The 15,554-nt window shown below is 34.7% G+C and overlaps 1 protein-coding gene across 1 annotated transcript; it reads left to right on the top strand.

The window, feature by feature from the left end:
• The first annotated feature begins 8,249 nt into the window (after window positions 1-8,249).
• LOC144715094 (FCS-Like Zinc finger 5-like) lies at window positions 8,250-10,070 on the top strand. The gene is made up of 2 exons (XM_078589983.1): window positions 8,250-8,693; window positions 9,630-10,070. Exons 1-2 carry the CDS (start codon window positions 8,365-8,367, stop codon window positions 9,799-9,801), a joined length of 501 nt encoding a protein of 166 aa, XP_078446109.1. The 5' UTR covers window positions 8,250-8,364; the 3' UTR covers window positions 9,802-10,070.
• The last annotated feature ends 5,484 nt before the right edge of the window (window positions 10,071-15,554 follow it).

Genomic DNA, 15,554 nt, shown 5'->3' with positions numbered 1-15,554 from the left:
GCGAATTTTTTGTTCGTTTGAAAAGAACAGAACAGAACGACCATGTCTAGATATAACTTTATCCCAATATTCACGGTCATCTAATCATTGCTTCCTGGAGGGATCAATGAGTGCAACAACGGTGAAGGCCTGGTTCTGAGAGGATTGATATATATTTTGTCATCTTGGTCTTCATATCCTCATAAACATCGTAGAAAGATATCTTTTGTCTTGTCAAAATGACACTGTTGACTTGAAACATAGTTACATCTTTTATATTGTGCATGGCACTATCCATATGCCTCATTTGTTGCTCTGGTGATATCAATGATTTCATTTGTTTTTTGAGCCTTTCATTGGCAAGTAAGGGGTAGTAGCCATCTCGAGGGGTTGCAATATACTTGTGAAATCCTTAATAATTTCCCAGCCCTCATCAACCATCACTGGTTTCTTTAATATTTTCATTGCAATGATGTCTAGAACATTCCTATTCTCTACACTCCTTATTAGCTGGCATACAGTAGCTATCATTCTGGCGTACGTGAAGTAAGATAGAGTAATATTGGGAGAAATAAAGAGACATAATAAGAGAAAACATAGATTCACTGAACATAAATTCAATCTTAATAGAGAAACGTTGGAAAAAAAGAGAGTAGGATTAAATTAAAGAAACACAGAGAGTAAGATTTGGAGAAAGAAATAGAGAGAATAGTAGTGAGCAAGAGTTGGAGTAAGACAGAAATAAGGTTAGCGAGAGTAAGATTTTTTCATAAAAAAGATATAATAAGATAAAAAATATTTGTGGAACATAAATTCAATAATAATAGGGAAATATTGGGAAAAAGAGAGGAGTAAAAGAGAGTAGGATTGAATTAAAGAAATAGAGGGAGTAAGATATTGCAGGATAGGGGGATGTTTGCCACCGCGATGTTAGAAGCCACATTGGAATGCCAGAAGTCCAACCCAAATGCCATAACCATCTGCCAAATTCCAAAAGCCTTGCTGAAATGCCAAACGCCATACTGGAATGGCAGAAGCCTTGCCGGAATGACATAATAGAAAAAGGTTTCCTTTCTTCCTATTTGCTTTAGAACAATTCACACATATTTTCACATTTTCACTGCACAAGACTTTGGGTGAAGTGTGGTATGGTTTCCATAGGTGGTGTGCAACCTATGGTATAAAATATGGATTGGACTGCACAATCGCCCCAAATTCAGTTCAGTCTTACAGAATCACTATTCTAACGGCGACCAATCAAGGGTTTTTGCAATCAATATTTCAGTGAATAACTGGGAAAAGATGCCCTTATGGCATAATAAATCTCAATGCCATAATGCTAAATCATTGACTAACAAGAATTTTTTTCATTCGTAGGGCTGATGTGTACCAGTAGAAGAAAGACATTATTTAAATCACAATAAATGTTATTTGAAAATTGAGAAATAAAGTATTTAAAAAATCAGACTGAAGAATGAAAAGTTGTGAGTGATACAAATGGCATGCATGTGTACCACCATGATAACATGCAAATAGTAGCTAAATAAATGATAATTTCATCATATTTTTGGGCTTTTAATGCATAAAAACATTGATTTTTAACGCATGTTATCATCATTTTAGGTTAAAATAATAAATGCCTTGAATTTCAAGTTAAATAATACTTTTAATCAATATTTAGGTCAATTTTTACGCTATAAATATTTTTAAAATGAATTTTAAATAAAATTAAATGATTAATTGACTTATTTCTATATAAAAAAATAAAAAAATTAAACGAATTTTATAAATTCATAAAATCATTTAAGGCATTAATAAACATTTTTTAAAATTTATTTTAATTTTTTTGTAAATTAAAAAAGTTTTTTTAAATTAAAACTGGCCCTTATTGGGCCAGTTTAATCGCTAACAGTATGTAAGTGGCGCAGGGCGTGCAAACGTTTCGCACCACATGCAGGGCTGCGCTGCCCTATCAGAAGAAGTGCCCGCATCTTTAGTGCGCGACACGCACGTACGTAATTCCGTGCGTGTCGCGCACAGAGTTGAGCCAGGAAAAACGGAAATAAACCAGTCGTGTCGCGTTGTACGCAGGGCGTACAACGCGAAACGGAGAGAAGAAATAACAGAATCGGAAGAACAAGTTCTTCCGATTCCGCGGCGATAAAAGAGTCAAATCGAAAAATTAAAAGGGAGTTCCTGATTTTAAAGTTCAAGGAGAGTATCCTAGCCTCCTCGAAGTCGCAGGAATCCACCAGAAGCAAGTTGGAGCTCCAATCCTTGAAGAATTCTGCAGATCCGTCGGCGCCATTTCAAGCTTATTCAAGCAACAAAATCGTGGAAATCGGGGTCTTCGTTGCGCCGAATTCGCCCATATAGATTCTCTGATAATCTCTGGTACCTCTAGGTTCTGTTTGCTTTGATTTTATCTTTGATTTCGCACTTAATGTAGCAATTTGAGGATTCCGTTTCTGTTCGCCGTTGGTTTTTCAATTTTCGATTTTAATCGTTGTAATTTGTAGATTTTGGTTCGTTTTAAAATCATTTAGTCTTAGTTGATTATAACTTTCCGATTTCGAATCCTATCTGTCCATTGAATCGCATAAAAATCCTGAATCGTTTTCACGATCGAATACTTCTTAAGTTATCAAATCGTGAATCATATTCACGATTTGCTAATTTAGGACATATGTACAATTTCGAATGAATTAGGATAAAATAAAATAAAATGCTCTTAAAAATAGCATAAAATTAGTTTTCTGATTCTTTAAAAATAGTAAAATATCCCTTGATAAATAAAACAAATTAAAGAAATACAAAACTTAGGATTAAATCAATTTTAGAAACAGATTTCAAATCTATTAAAAAGAATTACAAATATATATATATATATAGAATCCAAAACAATTACAGATTTTAAATCAAATAAAAAGATAAACTTAAGTGATTTTGTATCTCTGTTATTTAATAACAGAGAATCATTAAATCATTTAAGTTCAAAAGGATAGAATGTTAGCTAAAATTTACAAGTATTAGCATTTAAATTAGCATTTTGTATCTCTGTTATTTAATAACAAAGAATCATTAAAATCATTTAAGTTCAAAAGGATAGAATGTTAGTTAAAATTTAAAAGTATTAGCATTTAAATAAGTAATTAGAACATCATTTCATTTAGGTTTCGAATTGTAAACCCTAATTAGACAGAAAATTGAATACAACCAACCGCCTCCCTAGGGTTCAGCCCCTTACGCATTAAGGGTTACATAAATTTTAGTGATTAAGTTCGAAAAACCCCTAAATAATGACATATAAACACGTATTTTTGAGCTTATCACACCACAATTGATTAAAAGTACAAATGAGGCTGACATGGTGCGCAAGAACACGTCGCCATGTTATACAATTGTTAATTATTGCTTGAATTTTTCTAACGCAAATGACACATGCCAGCATGTCATTCAGTAGAAAAAGAATAAAGATGAATAAATATGGTGTGGAGAGCCATCACATCACAATGATTAAATAATAATATTAAAATGCCTTTTGTCTTTTTGCTCTACGCAAGGACACATGGGGCTGTTGGAGTGGCTGATCACGAAAGACGAGATGATTGTGCCTATCATTAAATGAATGACTATCTAATGTTCTGATCATCAATGAAGAATGATCAAGTGACCTCGCCGATAATGAGGAGAGAGAAAAGTGGCGGGCCAATATTACTCAAATTGTAAAGCCTGATATCTGATAATCTAGAAGGCCGACTGAGCTGAAATTTTGAGGGTTGCTTCATCTTCACCCTCTTTCTGTCCATTCTCTCTAATACATAATAGTGACGTGAATTTTTGTCAAATTCATCCTTAAACTTGTTTTTGGTACATGTGGGCAGATTGAAAGCTAGCGAGTTTCTGAGATCCATCAAGCTTGTTATTGGTGTGCTTACTTGCACTCACAAATTTGCGAGATATTTTTGAAATGTAAGGATCTAAGGTAAGTGTCCTCATCTTACATAGGTTGTTCTCGGGATTGTCATTAGTTTAAAATCATATCACCGGTGAATTCCATAATCACATTACGTTTTTATACTCTTTGATGACATCTTACCACTTTCATGTCATCATATTAGTCATCTCACTCATCATCCCACTCATACAACTCCTCTTTTCATTTCATTACTCCTGTGTATTTTCTAATTATTGTTTGTCCATTCTCATTCTCACTCAATTCTTCTGAAATTCTGATTATCAATATCTACTATATTCATCTAAATTCTGTTACTAATTATCACCAGCTCACGTTAAACTTTCTCATTGTTAGCCATTTGTAATATGTATCTCATATTATTAATCAATATTTAAAGAATCATAAATTCGTAGTAGCAATCCATGTGGAGACAATCTATAGTCATCACTAGCTAAGTTTACTTAAATTAGTAAAAGTTTATATTTTATTGGTTAAACTCAAAAACACCAACAATGTATTAAACCCTAACTTTTGAGTTTATAATGAAGCTAAAGGGACAAGCTCATCATCTCCCATGATAGTGAATATTGGCCACCTTTATATTTTTCCAACATGGAATCAACCAATACTTTTTTTTCTAATTCACAAATTGAGCCATGTCAAGGAAAACTAAAAACATGAATGTGGCTTAATGGGCCATGATATTAAAGAGATAAGACACAAATGACAGGGCTTCTAGCCAACACAGCCAAAATCCTACGTCATATCAGGCTGTTTTCGAAATCTGAGTTATGATATCAGCCATTTGATGTTTTGAAAAAAATGAGACATCTGCATTAAATACGTTAAACTTTTTTATTTTCATTTTTATCTTTTTCTCTTTTTCTCCTTCAGGAAACAAATCAGAAATGGTGAAGTTGGCGAGGACAACACACCATTGAATCAATGGTGATAATTGGAGGAGAACATATGTTGATGTGGAGGGGAGGTCCATTGATGCAGAATGGGTCTATAGCTGGATTTTAATCACAACCTTTCATGATGTTGTATGAGGATCAAACAATAAGGGGCAAAGCCATCAATCTTCACCCATAGTAATATTCTTGTAGTCAGACTATAATTTACAGTAAGGGGTACAGCCCAATTCAATCCAATGGCATTCAAATAACATCCTAAGGTAGCCCACATCATCTACAACAAAGAGAGAGCCTTATTGACCCTCAAAAGTGATGTTTTTGTTATTTTGTGCATCTTCATTTTGGAATTCTGAAATTGGTGAAGGTCCCTTCTTGTGATTTAAATAGCTGGACCAGAGTTTTGACGACTTCATGATTAATCTACATGCTCTTGGAGGCACCACGAAAACTGTAGGAGACATGGAACTTTCCCAGCACAGGTGACGTGAGCCCAGGAAACACACCGAGGTCAGGGCAGAAATTGGTGTCCCTTTCCCCTATATCATGAAATTACATCAGCTAAGTAATTATGAACCCCTTTTTAGTGAAAGGTAGTACATATTTTGGGTTTCAATTAGATCCAAATGACAGATATTGGTCTCTCAAATTGAATTTATGGAGATATCCTCGTTGAGTCATTTCATCAAGAACATGGAGACACTTTTCTATTATTCCTCTATTACTTTCCTCTCCAAATTATAATAAAAATACTCTAAATAAACAGTGAAAGCTATATATCTACATTCACTATCCCTTTAACTAATATACCGTCCATGAATTCACATGATTATTGCTTATATTATCCTATTACTTTTCTTAATATCAATTTTATTTTTCTTTATTTTACTCGGCTGTGTCTTATTGATAGCTGAAATCTAGTAATCCTACTATATATCCAGATATCTGTCCTTATAGTTATATAAATAAACTTTTCTCACGCACATTTCTCTCCCATATTCACTCCAAAAAATTGTTCCTATTATTCTCTTATCTTTCTTTTATCTGTTATTTTAAAATCATATACCATCATTCAATGTGTCATAAAATACATAGCAATTCTTAGTATTCTCCTTATTACACCTGTATTTTATTTAATATCAGTATTTACATAAGCTCATTTTATTAGATGGTCTTAAACCTTTGCTTTTTCATATTATTATCGCATTATCTTATTCTTCCTTTCTAACTTATAAATTAGATATTTCTGTAATAACTATTCCATGTGGAGATGACCTTACTCATCATTAGACATCAAGAGTGGTCAAAAAATTTATAGATTATGTTTGGTTAAATAAAATTAAAATTACAAGGACAAAATTGTCCACCTAGATGTTACATCATCAGGTACCAGACATGGGGTATCCCTACCTTCAGCTGCAGTACACCTACTCAAGATGTGTTTTGAAAAAAGAATGGCATTGACTCTATCTACATAGGACTTGGATAGGTGTCATCCCTTCAACCCATTACGTAGAGCCATCACAACACTGTGGGGTTTTGGCTACAAGTTATGGTTCATCCATTGTTCCAAGTTCATTCTTGAGCATGTTGAGCACTCTGCATGTGACGTCGGGAACAGCCTTGATGGTGTCTCACTGCCATGCGGGACACTGTCAAGACCTGCACTTGTGGGTGTCCCAGCCTCCCATGTGGATAGAGTCAATGCCGTGCAGAGTGCTGAAGTAAGTTTGGAAGGGCACAACCGCCACAATAGAAACTCATGCAGATTGAAGGCCAAACAACAAGCCTTGGAGTTGGAATTATACCAGTGTAAGCCCATCCAAGGTTGTCATTGATCCTTATAGTTTTGTGGACAGGCCGGTGCATGTGACAGATAGCACAGGGGGAATTACTGAGCATGCCCAGAGATCAGGTAGTTGGACAACATATGCCTTCTCTTCAGTGTGAAGACTAAGACAATTGGAGATGCGTTAGTTTGATTATGGGACAAGAGAATATGAGGGTTCAGTTGCTGAAACACATGAAACATTAAAAAATGACTTTAACCTGGTTTTCATGAAGTAATATTTAAGTACTTCAAATGTTTTTCCTACTAATATCCAAATCCTTTTTTGACACCTATTTATTACCGTGCTTTTGAACGTCACCTCTTGCTACCATCTCTTTTTTGGAATCCTGTCCTTACTTTCTCTCCCCAGTTTTTACTCAACAAGCTATTACAGAGGCTTGATCTGCTTCCAATGCACCACAGTCTGACTGCTATCGAAATCAAATTTATTACTCACCATTATTCTTTTTAGAGATAGTTCATATTTCTTCTGAAGATCATTTTTTACTTTAAACAATTTAAATTGGGTATGTAGTATATTATTAGATTATATCTGTGGTTGACTAACAAGCTCAAAAATTTTGTTAGTAAGTTGTTTTTATCTTGAATTTATACAACAACACACATATATTTTACCTTAATTACTTTGTTAAACACCACACCAGTATTTCTAACTATGCAGCTTAATTGGGACACGACCTTGTAGGATGGAATAGATGAATTGGGGGAAGTCTAGAATATGCTAGATGAAAGTTGTAGAGAGGGAACGTAGGGTTGAGATGCCGGTGGAAAGTAAGAGGAAAGGTAGACTACTTATGTATGTGTACGTTGGGTTATCTATCTTGTTCTTCTAGCCTGGGTATGATGATTTGGCCCAACCAGGCATTTTGTAGGCAGAGAAAGAGGAAAACAAGAAGATATCACTAGACCAAGCTTACATTAACAGGTGAGTAACCTGGATCCGAAAGCTCTCATTAATAATATAACTTCTCAACTTCTATGAAGTCAATCTAGGTTAGTATTTAAAAGAATAAGATCGTTTTGTGACGTAGAGAAAATTCTCTATTAGCTGGGCATAACAAAATGCCATATTATTTTACAAATCGAATTTCACAGTTTTATGAAAATATTGAATGGAATTGATATTTCAGGGAATTGTTTGAATAGTCGTGAAATACTGTAAATAACATGATTTTGTCACACCTTTTTTCCATATAAGCAAAAAATCCCATTTCCCTGTTTCAAAACTGAAGCCATATGATACTATCCTGTCATGTCTACCATCCCAAACTTCAGAATCCCCAGTGTGGAATGTACCAGTTGTGTCCGAAATGGTGAAAGAATTTCCGGGTATTTCCAGCTCAAAATAATCGACACAACCAGTCTATTATAGTTTAACACATTTTTCAAAACGATAAAAAATACACAAGTTTTTCATGGATGATATCGCGGATCAGATCTAACAAAAAGTGCAACCTATAATATAATGGGTTTCAAAATTAAACTGCAAGTATTAAGTGAAGGAATCAACCGGTAAGATCCAAAACACAGCCTTCACAAAATTGGAAAGTTAATAAACAGAGGTTGTTTGGGGACTTCAAAACAAATAATTATCGTTTGCGGCCAAGAGACGTGACGCTATAAAACCATGCGAGAAACAGTCTACACAGAAGACGGGGAGAATGGTGGCGGTGGAGGAAGATCAGTTCTTCTCGATCAACATCTGTGGAATGGTCGCGACGTCTGCGAGGACTGGCCATGATCAGTTCTTCTCTTTTCATGAGAACGGCGGAAAGGTTGGCTTCTTAGGCAGCGGCGGCGATCATGTCATCTCTGTCGTTGATCAGCCAAGATCCGCCTCCAAGAGTTGGCCCATTGACAGAAATAAGAGGGCGAGATCGTTGCATTCACGCTTTGATTCAGGGTACTCTGAAGGGGCGCCATACTTCTTGGATTTCTGCTCTCTCTGCAAGAAAGCTCTCAGTCATGACAAGGACATCTTCATGTACAGGTTTGAAGTCCGATCTCCCTCTCTCTGTCTGTGTCTCTCTCTAATGAATATATATCCCAAATTCCGCCCATTTAGATAAGCTAAGAGCTTCTTGTTTCTTGATCTCTATCTCTATATCTTTCGTTCAAGCTTTCATTCTCTAGCTATACCACCCGTTTTTCTACTCTCCAATAATCTCTCGCTAGTCTCTCTCCTTTTTCTTTCTCTATTTTCTGCATTTTTCTTCTTTATCTTTCTCTCGATCTATAAATCTCTCCACCTCGTTCTTGTTTTGACAATCTCTCTCTAACTCTCGATCTATCTACCCTCTCTCTTTTTTCTCCTCTTTACCGACGTTTTTTTACTCTCCTCTTTCTCTCTCTAATATCTACGCTCTCTCTCTATCTCAATTCCTCCGTCTCTTCTCTCTTCCTCTCTGTCTCTCTCATATTCTGTTTGTTTATGCAAGTAGAAAGATTCTTGTTACTGGTTCTCGACCATTGGAATGTGGGGTACGTGAATATATTTATAAATCTAAGTTTTGACGATCTCTCTCTATCTCTCCGTCTGTCTACCCTCTCTCTTTCTCCTCTTTACGAACCTTTTTCTACTATCTCTTCTCTTTCTCTCTCTACTTTTTATCGATCTCTCTCACTTTCTCTCTCATATGTATGCAGAAAGATTCTTGTTCTTGACCATTGGAATGTGGGGGGACACGTTTCTTTCACCATCCCTGTCTCTCTCTATCTATAAATCTCTCTCTATCTCAACTTCTATCTACCCTCTCTCTTTCTTCTCTTTACCAACTTTTTTCTACTATCTCTTCTCTTTCTCTCTTTACAATCTACATTTCTCTCTTCCTCTCTCTCTCTCTCATATTTTGTTTGTTTATGCAAGTAAAAAGATTCTTGTTCCTTGTTCTTGACCAATGGAATGTGGTGGGGCATGTGTATTCAGAGGGGACCTCCCCTTTTGCAGTGAAGTGTGCCGAGAACTGCAAATTGCAATGGACGAGGAAAAGGAGAGAAGAAGCCTGTTCTTGAAGGCTTCAGCTTCTAGAAAAAATAGCGATATAATATCCTCTCTCAAGGCCAAATTATGTGCTCTTAAGACAGCGGTAATGGGTTAAAGAATATCACATCGAAGGAGAATTCAAAGAAAAATTTAACTGATTTTAATCGCAGTCAGAAGGACGGTAAAGCGGCGTCGTTTTAACCTTTTTTTTCCAAGAGTGGAAATGTATCATACTTCTACTGAGAACATCAACCCTTTTTCCCACCAGTTTCTAATTGTATAAGACTTTTAATTTCTGATTGTTTAGAATCAAGATAGATTACTGCATGCATTTTTATCATATGTCAGAAATGTGGGCATTGTGATTTTCGTTGTGTAGTCGCTTAAATATTCTTCGCCCAAATGTCTTGGAAGGAGAAGAAGGGGGTGGGACTGTTCATCGTTTGTTGTGTATTTTGCTGCTGAAATTAATTAATATAGTTTGCAGTATCTCGTTCTCATCAAATAGTCTTGCCTCGTCAAGGCATTGATTCAACTCATAGTCCATCCTAACTTATTGATTAGACTTTTTACATAAAACTCTCTGATGCAAATCCATACATAGACACATAATTTATAAGTAATACGTTAAAAAATATTTAATTGCTGTCCGTAGAACTCTACGAGTTTCGTAATTAGCTTCTAGTAGTTTAATCTGCATGGTTCGCGTGCAGTATAAATCAGTATACCCCAATATAAATGTCTAACGTCTGTTCAAATAGGTAATCATCCATGGCTCAGTACTTTTCAAGAGAATGCCTATCAAGAGAATGCTAATTTTTTAAACTTTATGAACTTTGTATTTTATAGGTATTGTTTAAAAAAATATTTATTGTTTCTTATAATTTAATAATAACTTGAAAAATACTGATCGTCTACAAAATTAAGTGAAGACATGTCAAAATATTTTGAGTTAAAATTAATGAAACATTCCCACCTCAAACACTTCTAGGTGCCATCCCTTAGAAAATATTGTTGTGACTCCAACTCTGCATATCGGTACAACCTTCTTTAAGTTTCTAACATTTGGATCCTTAACCCAAAATGTGCAAGCCCACAAGAGGGAGCTAGCTTCGAAGTGAAGGCTTAATTTTATTTGGTTGGGTTAATGAGTTCGAGTTCATTTGATGAATGCGATAATTTTTCATATCGTGTATACACAAATTGGTATTAATTAGATCAGCTTACCATGAAAATTTTTTTAAAATACTTTGAATTGATTGGTTCCAGTTTCTTGTATCAATATGATTTTGAAGGCTCATCTACATAAATTAAGATAAAAGTGTTTCTAAAATTAAGTTTAATATAAAAATAAACTAATAAGATGAAATTCATTGCTAAATATAATACAAATATTGATCAAAATTAAATAATTTTAAAAAAATTTCCCCCAAAAATGTTATTTAATATTTCATTAAAAATTGGTAGAGAAACATTCATTACCTGTGGTACACAGAAATGTTAAGATATCGGATAGTATCCACTAAAAATCATTAAGTTTATATCGATAATTTCATAAAAATCAGTTTTTTATTCATGAAAAAATTCCTTTGCCTGTCAAAAATAGATATTAGTCTTTAAATTTTAGATGAAGCCCATTTTTAATTAGTTTGAAGAATGATTGGCAGGATCCGCAAGAGTGATGGGAGATTTTCGACGACTATCTGTATAAGATGTGGTAAATCAAAGCCATTTATGTTCACAATTTATTGAATATAAGGTACTGACTGAGTGTTTAGTCACTATTTCTTAAGATCACAATAATGACATTTCTGAGCACGGGGATGTTGTCAGTAAAGTTGGTTAACATATCTACTCCAACTTGGAATATTAGCTTTTTAGTAATGAGCGGTCTACTGTAAATTATGAAGCCAGTACCTGGTGAATATATGTTTATTAATATACCTTACTCAACTGGAGATCATGGATACAAATGCTATGCTTCTTTATAAGTTTCTTTCTTCATTAACTTATACTTATCAATAAAGTATTTATCTGGTAGTATGAAAATAAATGAGACTTTCCCTAGTGTTTAGAGTCACCATTAGACACTTAAATAACTTAAGTAGTAGGAGATTAAAAAAAATACACATACTTTAAACACGAAAACTAAAGATGGGAAAAATTAATTGGCCCCTTCCTTTGACATAAACATTAGGGCATGTGTAAGCGCCTTAACAAAATGAGCTATAGACCTTGTGATAAATATCTTAACATAAAGATAATTTCTTTTCAAGATGGGTATGTGATGATCTCCATCATAGTTCTTTGCTCATTTCTTTTTTAGTAATTGAAGGATTGGCCTCTATTAGAAGCCTATTCTATGAATGATCCAAAAAGCAGAAGTCATCGGTTCAAATCCAATAGTAAATACAACTTATTAGATACCAGTTATTCTGTTATCCAATCAGTTTTATATCCATTTAATTTTTTGGTATTTATTAAACTAGACTTAATCTCATTGTTTTTCATTTTTGGACTCAAACACACAGTCTTCTCTAATAAATAACTTCATTTTATAGTTAAAAAAAGACATTATAATTAATGAACATAAGTTATTTCTTAAGATCACGTGGAACAGAGTTTATAACATACTCTTAAATAGAAATAGAATATTCCTAATATGCCATGACCGGATTAATAGTATGAAGCAAAACTTGTGTCATAAAAGCAAAAGCGATAACCGTCCTCAATTAAATAGTCTAAACCCAAATTAAGACTGCCATCCCCACAATATACCATTACCTGAATTGTGAATTAGTTTTTTCTGACTCATGTGATAATTTATAATTATTAAAATTTCCCACTATTCTTATTAAAATATGTGTAATGCGCCTTCCCCAGGAACAATGACATGAGTTTCATAATGATATTATATTGCATGGCTATCTGCTAATTTATAAATAAATACAAGGTCTTGATGTCGAGTTATTAAGGGAAGTTACATCAGATAAAATTCATGATTTTAAGAATAAAATATTATGAATTTGTGATAATCCAATGCATTGGTTAGATAAGTATGTTATAGTATGTTCCTACATTTTTATAATTTTTAATTTTATGTTACAAAACATATAGACTATCAGCTGAGATGAAAAAAGCTTGTTAACGTCAAGAATTTCAGATCTCACTTCAAATCTTTGCCATTTCACTTAGAGCTAATGCTGCTTTATTTTACTCTATATCTCTCTTAAATTGACAAAAATCGAAGAAACATAGTATTTTTTAATTCCAGGTAAACAGATCAGGCATAGTGCAACGATAAATAATGTTTTGGATTTGATGTATTAGGAGTTTTCATAGTCTAAAGTTCTAGGCCATATTGATTATGTATCATGCTCTTCAGAATAAAATGCAAACTTTATTTCAATACTTACCTTATCATTCCTATTTTCCATTTCTTTCATAGCTTTCTTAGTTCTCACTTCAAAATTTTTAATTTTAAGGATTACCATTGCTGATAGTGATGGAGATGGAATCAGGTATATGTTGGCAACTGGCATAGTGGAACAAGAGATATGGAGGAAGATATTCATTGGTGAGTGGCAGAGTTGGTGGTAGTGTGTAAAAAGCTTGATGATGAAGAGGGAGAAAAAATAGATCGCCAAGATTGTTCAGACCTCAAAGCTTGATATCTGATGATCTACAAGGCTGATTGAAGTGAAATTTTGTGGGTCACTTCTTCTTGATCCCTCTTTCAATTCATGTGGTCTTATATATAAATAATGGTGTACATCTATGTCAAATTCATCCTTAAACTTGTTTACTATACTTTTGGGCTAATTTAAAGCAAGTGATTTTTTTAGATCTATCAAACTTGTTCTCAATGTCCTGAGTGTGTGAGAAGATGCAATATAGGAGAGAGGAGCTTACCTTTAGTAACACTTACCAGGATGATGGTGAAATTTTAGGATCTACGATAAGTATATGTGCCTAACATTGGTTCTTTTGGTTATCATTGTTAGGTTACAACCGTTTCATTGTCACCGTATACAGTTGCTTTATGTCTTTATTCTATTTGATCATATCTTACTATTTTCGGGAACTACACTGATACCCCATCATTTGGATGCCCTATCACCCAAAACCTGCGGCCACATAAGAAATAAATAGAGAATTATCAAACAATCCATATGCTAAAGATACATTATGGTTAAAGATGAACCATACTTGTCTGGCGTTAGCGTCACCATCATGAGAAACATCACACCATTTTGTTTTTTTCTCCTCGACACTAACACTTTACACAAAAGAGTGCCTCCATAGTCGGCCCTTGTAAGTGACAACTGCTTGACCAGTTGAAAATGACCATTGTAATGGAGCACTTGTTGCAGATATTAACAGAAGTTTAATTCTAGTCTTTCCTAGTGGTTTATAGATAATACCACCTTAACTACCCACCAAGCCTGTAATTTATACCCCTCATTGATGTGTATAGAGAGATAGATCCATCCATCTGTCCAAAAAAAAGAATCGATTTAATTCAACATTTGATTCAAAGGACTACACTCCACCCTGCTCATGAAATGGCTCTACTGTAATAGCTGGCAGAGGGTATGTAGTATCCGAAGCACAACACTGATCCGGTTGCAGGGAAGGAGCCTAGAAGTGCCTGGTCTCAAAGCCCTCCAAAGGGGGAGCTGGTGATGTTATTCTTATAACGTATTTTGTCTGACGGGCCTGATTCACCCAAGCCTTCTATGGTTGTTGTTGATGAGGCATGTTTGCATCGCATTTGTATGGCTGATATTGTAGTAGGGAGAATTCATTGAACATAGGAGACTAACTTCAAGTAGGTTGCCTCATCAAACATTGACCCCTTGCAAAATGAGGATGCCATCATTGTTCCACAACAACTTCTTCTGGTCGGCCAGTTTTATTTACATGGTGATGCATGTAGCTGTCAAGGATGCTCCCTCATCCTGAGGCAATCTCCTATTGGTGAACCATGTGGATTCAGTAACACACTTCATGACATCCTCCATGTGTCATGATAAGGGCATCTCCAACAGTTCACACATGCCCAATAGGAAGGCAAACTCCTTGAGCAACTCCCATTCTTTGTGTGAGATCTTTGTTTAGCTTCCCCCTATTGTGAAGAATGCACCCCCTGCATCATTAACATATCTCATTGAAATAACTTCTTCTATAATTTTATGTGTGCTACTCTACTATGTCGTGCAATTAAGTGAAGCTAATATTGGCTTCAATGTATGTGTTCTCCACCGATCATCATAATTTATTCTCCATTTTGCCGTTCGACGAATAGCCCAAACTATTACTCTCACTTTAGCCAATACATAACCTTAAGAACTGGTGCATCCACGACATGAGTTGTCCTCTTCCACTCCCTCCTTCACCTATGATTCATGATCATAGACATCAGCAGTCATGCTGATATTGCTCAATTACTCACCTATGGTTGTTGTAGTAGGGATATCAAAACTGTTGAGTTTAGCTTGAATGACAATGTTTCTGTATATGTTATGTAGGGAACATGTTGTATGGTTCTAAACCCCATGTTTATATTGAAAAATTTTCTCCTTAATATAACCATAATTTGTTTTTGTTGATGCATTTTTAAAAGTTTTATCCGTTAATAAATTACTCCAATATGAAGAAATAAATTAAAACTTTACAAATTTCAGTCCAAGACAAATGCTTTCTACCATAAACTGCCCATCATACTTCCCATTGAGCTCATGAGCTGTGAGGACATATTCATGATTGGTCTACGGAGCATCAATCGAGTGAACAGTTATGCCCAAAAGTCAATGACCATTGCCTACTTTCCGCAGGTCTGCTATGACCAACACGCATGTCAACATT

This window comes from Wolffia australiana, chromosome 18, assembly GCF_029677425.1.
Source record: "Wolffia australiana isolate 7733 chromosome 18, ASM2967742v1".
NCBI classification, from domain to species: Eukaryota; Viridiplantae; Streptophyta; class Magnoliopsida; order Alismatales; family Araceae; genus Wolffia; species Wolffia australiana.
This window is presented reverse-complemented; position numbering and strand designations above follow the sequence as displayed.